The sequence below is a fragment of the Herpailurus yagouaroundi genome, unplaced genomic scaffold, assembly GCF_014898765.1.
Source record: "Herpailurus yagouaroundi ecotype Mexico unplaced genomic scaffold, PumYag 295, whole genome shotgun sequence".
Taxonomy (NCBI): domain Eukaryota; kingdom Metazoa; phylum Chordata; class Mammalia; order Carnivora; family Felidae; genus Herpailurus; species Herpailurus yagouaroundi.
Genome location: NW_024412512.1, coordinates 1,219,276 through 1,226,351, shown reverse-complemented (window position 1 = coordinate 1,226,351; position 7,076 = coordinate 1,219,276). Strand labels below are relative to the sequence as shown.

Genomic DNA, 7,076 nt, shown 5'->3' with positions numbered 1-7,076 from the left:
CCCCCCCCCCCCCCCCCCCCCCCCCCCCCCCCCCCCCCCCCCCACACACGCCTTCAATCTGCAGCGGACCCCAGTTCCCAAGTAAGGCCACGTCCTGAGGTTCTGGGTGTTAGGACTCGAGCATGTGTTTGGGGGGGGGGTACAGTGAACCCAGTACCGGGGTCAGAGGCGTGTCCCAAAGATCAACCTTCGTCAAGGGGCCTCATGTGAGCCGTGGGGGTGACCAGGGAAATGTGGGAACGGGTCCCGTAGGGCGAGGGCCCTCCTGACCGAGTGCAGGCATATTTCCCACAAGTGTATGACTTTTACAGCAACATGGGAGCCCGGCTGTGTGAAAATTGATTGGGATTCCACGCGGGGGCTCTCTGAGCCCAGAGACCCCTGTCCCAAGTCCTGATGCTCCTGCTCCCATGCTGCCTCCCGGGAGACCTGTTTGCACTGGGAAATTACTATGACAACCAACGTGTGTCTGGGGTGGAACCCACTCACTAGGTTCTGTTCTGATGGCGTGATATATTCCACCGTGTTTTGACAGTTTAAATTCAACAGGGTCTCCTCCCGGTGCCGCTGACGTCGGGGCGGGTCACCCTGGGGGCAGAGCAGCGTCCCCGGCCCCACCAGCCACAGATGTCCCCCCCCCCCACACACACATGGCTCAGCATGGGGCAGAGTCACCCCGGCCGAGAACCACAGACCTACGGTTACAGAAATCGTGTCTTTTCACACATTTTAAAATATATGGCTCATCTACGGTATTTAAAAGGTTTTGGAGGCTTTCAAAATAAGCTTATGACTTTTTTACTCTGACAGTTCACGTTAGTTACTCAGTTAGGGTTCTGTTTATCCAGACAGCTCCTGTGGAAGGTGGGGACTTTTTTTTTTTTTTTTTGGTCACTTGGCATGCCCCTTTGGTAACTTCCAATGTATGTTTTGGTCCTGTCCAGGTAAAGTGGTATTTCAAGATTCTACATGAGCTCACGGGGCTCGTCCCCTTAATTCTGTCATACAAAATGGAATTCATTGTTATGCAATCTTTAAACATTTTTTTAACGTTCATTTATTATTGAGAGACACGAGAGACAGAGCCCGAGCAGGGGAGGGGCAGAGAGAGAGGGAGACACAGAATCCAAAGCAGGCTCCAGGCTCTGAGCTGTCGGCCCGGAGCCTGATGTGGAACTCGATCTCACGAACCGTGAGATCGTGACCTGAGCTGAAGTTGGGGCTGAGCCACCCAGGTGCCCCTCTTCACACATTTTAATCTTAAAAAATTGTGGGTTTTTTTTTTTTTTTTTTTTTTTTTTTTTTTACAGGTGATGAGTCTGGCATGTAAAGGGCATCTCATAAATCTGGTATTAAGAAAAAAAGACTTCAAAGCAGGGACTCCAACAGGTATTTGCACCCCCGTGTTCATAGCAGCATGACTGCCGTCCTTCGGTGGATGAAGGACAAACACGCTGTGTCCACTTACACCCCGGAGTATGACCCAGTCCCAGGAAGGAAGGACGTCCTGCCACCTGCCACCGCGTGGAGGGACCCGGAGGCCACTGTGCGCAGTGACAGGAGCCAGACACAGAAGGACACGTCCCGCGTGACCCCACGCACAGGGGGTCCCCAGAGGAGTCCCGTCCACAGAGACAGAGAGCGGATGGTGGGAGCCAGGGGTGGGGCAGGGGGCGGGGAGTCCGTGCTTCCTGGGGGCAGGGTCTCAGTCTGGGGAGATGGAAAGTTCTGGAGACGGGTGGCGGGGGCGGGTGCAGGACAGCGTGAGTGCCTGACGCCGCTGAGCTGTGCGCTTAGGGACGGTTACGATGGTGAATTTCAGGTTGTGTGTATTTTACCACACTAAAAAAAAATCAACGTATAAAAATCCACGATGAACATGATCTCGACCTTTTCTAAAGACGGGATCTGACCCGGGGCTTGACCACCCACCACCTCTTCTCTCCCTAATCTCACCCTGTCGGATGCCAGCGAGCGGATACACGCGGCGGGTCCGCCACCGCGAGCAGGAGCGAGGCGCCCGCCCCCGCCGCCCGGCGCACGGACCCGAACACGCGGCGCCCAGCGAGGGAACCCGACGCGAGCGGCCACGCGGGGTGTGAGTCCGCGTGTGTGAAACGTCCGGAACGGGCTCGTCCACGGACGGGGAGGGGGCTCGTGGGGGCCGGGGGAGGGGCGGTGACGGTTAGCGGGGAGGGGGTTGCTGTTGGGGAAACAGAATGTTCTGGAGTCGGTGGTGGTAGCGCCACCGCGCCCATGGTTGTGAGCGGTGATTTCATATGGATTCCAGGTGCGGAAACAGAGGCCTCCCAGCTGGCGTCGTGCCCTCACGCCCCTGGCCCCACAGGCCCCACCGGCCCCAGGAGCAGGGGTGCAGCCGAGCCCCGCACGTAATCGGTGCTCCGCATGCCTGCTGATGGAATTCGAGGGACCCTCCCTGGGTGCTCCCGCCTCCGGGACCTCCCTTCCTGGGCTCTGGACGGCAAGCAGCTTTCCCAGGCCACCGTGGCCAGCCCAGCAGCGGCTCTGTGCTGCAGCGGGGGTGGGGTCACCCTTGGGCCAATGCCCAGTCCTGCTCTGAGCGTGGGGGCCACCCCAGCAGCAACCTCGTGGCCGGGCCTCCCCCCCTTCTGGCTGCAGCCTGCTGAGCTCATTGGCCCAGGCCGTGGCCTCCAGGCACCTGTTGCTGTCTGTCTGGGGGCCACCCTCCCCGTGCTCCATCTGTCCAGCGGGCTCACTGTGGCGGCTGTGCAGTAAGTAGGGCAGGGGGCGGCCTGGGCAGAGGTGGGGGGTCCCCTGGGTCTGGGGGAGGCCATCTCGGAGGTCCGCGGGAGTCCCCAGCTCTCGTGGGGGCCCCCCTACGTACCTGAGGGCACATACCTGCGGCCTGGCCTGTCGGGGCCCCTCCCCCAATGCCCTGCTCCAGCCCCAGGGAAGGGTCACTTTTCTGGCCGGAGACGTGACACAATGGTGCTGGCAGCCAGGGGCACTGGAGACCCCAAAGGCTCTGGGAAATCGGCAGGACTGGGTTCGACCACAAGCTCCCTCCGACCTCTGGCTGACGGCTGTCTCCAGAGACTCAGTTTCCTCATCTGCCCTATGGGAGCAGAGGCAGTGGGAGGAGGCAGGGGCCCCAGCATTGGGGTCAGGGAGCTCCCGGGGGGCCCCTGCCCCTCCCTGCCTGTAGTGGCCAGAGTGAGGCTGGTCCTGACCGCTGCAGCGTGAGCTTCTAGATTTAGGGGTGGGGTTGGGGTGCAGCAATGGCAGACGAGGAAGGTCCGGAGACCCCATGTGGACAACAGCCTGGGAGGGGCTGGCACCACGTCGGCCTGTCGCGCTGGCTTCCGGCGCCGGATAAAAATAGTCCCTGCTCTCAGAGAACATGAGTCGACCCTGGGGCCAAGGGTTCTGGTCTGGGCTCTGTGTCATCTCCGTGTGACCTTGGTGGGGGGTGGGCCCCAGCAGCCTCCTTGTGCTCAGGGAGGGTGGGCTATGGGGAGGGGTCCCAAGGCAGGGGGGGGGGGGCATGAGGGCAAGGCTGTCCCGCCACGCCAGCCTGAGTGTGAACTTGCCAGGTGAAGCGGGTTCCGGGCAGAGGGGCCAGTAATGGCTGAGGTGAGAGGCGGGGGCCAGTCGATTCGTGTACACGGGGCGCCCCCCAGGTCAGGCCCACAGCAGGGCCTCAGCAAGTGCAAGACGCCTCTCGGGCGAGACGCCTTTTCTGCAGCCCTCCTCCCGCCCAACTCCGGATCCCAGGCTTCTCAGACGTCTCCATGACAACCAGGGCCTTGCAGGAGCTGGATGGGGGCCTGGGCAGCTGCCAAGCAGGCCAGGACCTCTCCACGCTGGCTGACCCCTGCCCTGAGCAGCCCCTGGAGGACAGAGCTCGAGGTACCCACAGAGGCACTGGCAGGATGGAACCCAAGCCCCTGTCTCCCCATTGAGCCGGAGGTTGACCTCCAGAGACCGGGACCTAGACTCCCACGTTGGACTGGTTTAAACTATGCTCCCTGTTTCCGGCCTCTGTCCGTTAGTGCCTTGGGGATCTATAAAGAGCCCCAGAAACATAAGCGCCGGGCCCGGCGGGTCAGGAGTCAAATCCCCGCTTGCCCGCAAAGTGCTGTGTGCCTGTGGGCAGGGCTGCCTGTGAGCCTGTTTCCTTTCTAATCTGTAAAATGGGAGCCATGACCCACCCTTAGCCCTGCAGAGCCCAGCAGAGGGTGGGATGGGCCCGGGGGGTCTCACGACCTTGACTCTCTCTCTTTTCCTATTACAGCAACACCGAGGCTGGCCGACTCTAGCAGCTGGTCCCATGTGAGCAGCCGGGGCCCCAGGGTTTCAACCTACGATGCCCCTGCAGCCAGGGATACACTGGCCAAGGGGGTGGCTTTCTATACTCCGTGGGAAGGGTGTGGGCTCCCTTAGGGGAAAGGGACAAAGGAAACACCCCAGGCGACTGGTGACTCCTCATAGGATTCTCAAGAGCCGGCAGCAGAGGGCAGCCCCACAGGCAATGTGGATGCCAGGCCCAAGAAGACAGAAAAAGAGCCTGTGACCAAAGTGGCCCTGGGAGCTGGGAAAGAGAGGCTGAAAGCTGGAGCAAGTAGGCTTGCAGAAGGCAGGGGTGAGGTGGGGGCGTGGGTGCGGCCCAGCAGGGCGTCAGATCCTGGGCTGCTGGGGCTTCGGATGTAGGGGGAAAAGGGAACGGGGCTCAGTGGGGCTGCTGGCTGGGTTCTGTCCCGGGTGTCACCAGCGGTCACTAAAAGGGCTTGGGACCCTCTGCTAAAGCATAACACAACCTCAGCCTCGGTTAATTACCTTCTAGATTATTCTCCCCGTCCCAGGGAAGCTCCGAGGCAGGCATGCAGGGCCGCGTGGCCAGGCAGGGAGGAGCTGAGATCAGGGCCCAGGTCTGCCCCGTGGGGCTGTGCCCAGCCCGACACTTGCTCCCGCAGCTCCCCGGAGCCCCGCCCGCAAGAAGGCGCAGGCCGCCCCTCCCCCGCAGCGGCCACCGCCGCCCCCGACCCCGGCCCTGAGCGAGGAGCTGCCCTGGGGAGACCTGTCACTCAACAAGTGCCTGGTGCTCGCCTCACTCCTGGCGATGCTGGGTTCGGCCTTCCAGCTGTGCCGCGGTGAGCCTGCACCCTCCGGGGTGGGGTCTTGAATACCCGCCCCCCGCCTCCCCCGGGCTGGTCCCCTTCCCCCTCCCCCCGCCCCCGCCACGGTGTGGACTTCAGAGGAGTGCTCGTCCCCCCACTGCCCCGCCTCGTGCAGGCACACTGCTCAGCGACTGACCTTGGGCGGCCCCAGGGCGGGGCCTCCTCCCCCACCCCCACCCCCACCCCCACCCCCATCCCCACCCCCACCCCCACTGGGTACCTGACCCTGGGCCCTTCCTCTCCCCCCGTCGGATTTTGGCGCTCCTCCCCCCTCGGTGAACAGGTCCTCGCCCACCTCGGGCCCTGCCTCCCCCCCCCCCCCCCCAGGACTGGCCCTGTGAGCCCCCTTTCTAGTGTGTGCGCTCCGGGCAGCTCTTGTGGCCCTTTTGCACCTGGAATGAGGGAGACTGGGAGGGAAGGGGGCGCCCCAGCAGTGAGACCCTGGAGCCTTCCCTTCGGAAGGCTCGGAGAGGGGAGGGGGGAGGGCTCCAGCGGGGAGGACGCGGGTGGAGGGCGCGGTGTGCGCCGTGGCCTGGGCTGACACCCCTCCCCTCCAAGATGCTGTGGCGGGGGAGGCAGGTACCCCTGCACCTGTCCCCGAGCCGTGGGTACCGCCCAGATCGGCACCGGAGCCAGCGTCGCCCCGGCCCCCGCCCCCGGTAAGCGCCTCCTTTAAGTGACCGCGGGCGGTGGCGGGGAGGGGCCTGGGCCGGCAGGGGAGGCGTGCGCTGACCCCACCGTCTCCCACCGCCGGCGTGGCAGCCGAAGCCCGAGGCCTGGGTCCCCCCATCGGGACCGCCCGCGCCCCAGGTGGAGGCGGAGGAGAAGGCCGAGGTTCCTGGGAGCCGGGAGGCTGCAGACAAGGCTGCTGGGGAAGAGCGCGCGCCCAAGGAGACGCCTCGGAAGGAGGAGAGGCCTCGGAGGGAGAGGCCGCCGAAGGAGCAGAGGCCGCCGAAGGAGAGGCCGCGGAGGGAGGAGAGGGCTCGGAAGCAGGAGAAGCCACGGGCCGCCAGGGAGCCCCGAGGAGCCCTACCGCGGCGCTGGGAGGCAGGCGAAGGGGGCCGTCGGCCTTGGACGCAGCACTCTGGGGACCCCGGGCGCAGGAAGAGGCAGGCCTGGGGCTCCCCGCGGCGCCCGGACGGGGACCGGCCTCCGGGCCGCCAGAAGCAGCGGGCTGGCAAGGGGCGGGACTGAGCCAGGCCTCGGTACGGTGACACACAGTCCAGGGACCCCCCGCTCGGTGGCCCCCGCGGTTCAGTGAAATAAATTGAGTGCTGCAGCCCCCGGGCCGCCTGCTCCTTTGAGCCTCGACGCCGGGACCTGCCTGGGCCTGAATGGCGGAGATGCTAGCTCTAAGGGGAGATGGGGGGGGGGGGGGGGGGCGCCGGCCAGGCAGCCACCCGCCCCCGCCCCGCCCCTCCTGCCAGGGGAGAGCTGGCCGGGAGGAGGCCCCCCCCACCCCCCCCGCTGGTCCCCACCGCGCGCGCGGGCGCGCGCGCACAACACACACACACACACACAGACACACACACACAGACGTCAGCCTGTGCTTGCTGGTCTTTATTGGGGCGATGATGGGGGTCCGAATAAATATGGGCGGGGACGCCACTCGGGGGGCACGGTGCGGGGCTCACCGGCAGCCGCACTCGGTGGCCACCATGTTGGGCACGTGGTGCGCGCTGATGCGCTGCTCCGACAGGCTGATGAGGAGCTTGCCCGCGTAGGCCGTGGGCACGCAGCAGGGCGGGCGCGCCAGGGCGGCGCCGCGGGCCTGCATCTTGAGCAGCAGCACCACGTGGTTGCCGTAGCGCGGGTTGCGGTCGGACTGCGGCCAGCCGCACGCGCCCTGGCAGTTGTTAGCCTGGTACGTCTCCGGGATGAGCACGGAGCGCTCGGCGCGCAGGTCCACGCTCAGCT

General features: G+C 64.8%; 2 protein-coding genes and 1 long non-coding RNA gene across 3 annotated transcripts in view; 1 reads left to right on the top strand and 2 right to left on the bottom strand.

Moving 5' to 3' along the window:
• The window catches only part of LOC121021445 (uncharacterized), a 947-nt gene extending 294 nt beyond the window's left edge, over window positions 1-653 (bottom strand). The window contains exon 1 of the long non-coding RNA XR_005786544.1: window positions 158-653. This is a non-coding gene — a long non-coding RNA (uncharacterized LOC121021445). The remainder of the gene's footprint in view (window positions 1-157) is intronic.
• Window positions 654-2,694: 2,041 nt separating this feature from the next.
• JSRP1 (junctional sarcoplasmic reticulum protein 1) lies at window positions 2,695-6,443 on the top strand. The gene is made up of 7 exons (XM_040461811.1): window positions 2,695-2,753; window positions 3,576-3,891; window positions 4,277-4,314; window positions 4,474-4,603; window positions 4,956-5,132; window positions 5,718-5,818; window positions 5,922-6,443. Exons 2-7 carry the CDS (start codon window positions 3,774-3,776, stop codon window positions 6,351-6,353), a joined length of 996 nt encoding a protein of 331 aa, XP_040317745.1. The 5' UTR covers window positions 2,695-2,753; window positions 3,576-3,773; the 3' UTR covers window positions 6,354-6,443.
• Window positions 6,444-6,703: 260 nt separating this feature from the next.
• The window catches only part of AMH (anti-Mullerian hormone), a 3,585-nt gene continuing 3,212 nt past the window's right edge, over window positions 6,704-7,076 (bottom strand). Inside the window, exon 6 of the mRNA XM_040461707.1 lies at window positions 6,704-7,074. Within this exon, the coding sequence (XP_040317641.1) occupies window positions 6,790-7,074 (285 nt within the window). The 3' untranslated portion in view covers window positions 6,704-6,789. The remainder of the gene's footprint in view (window positions 7,075-7,076) is intronic.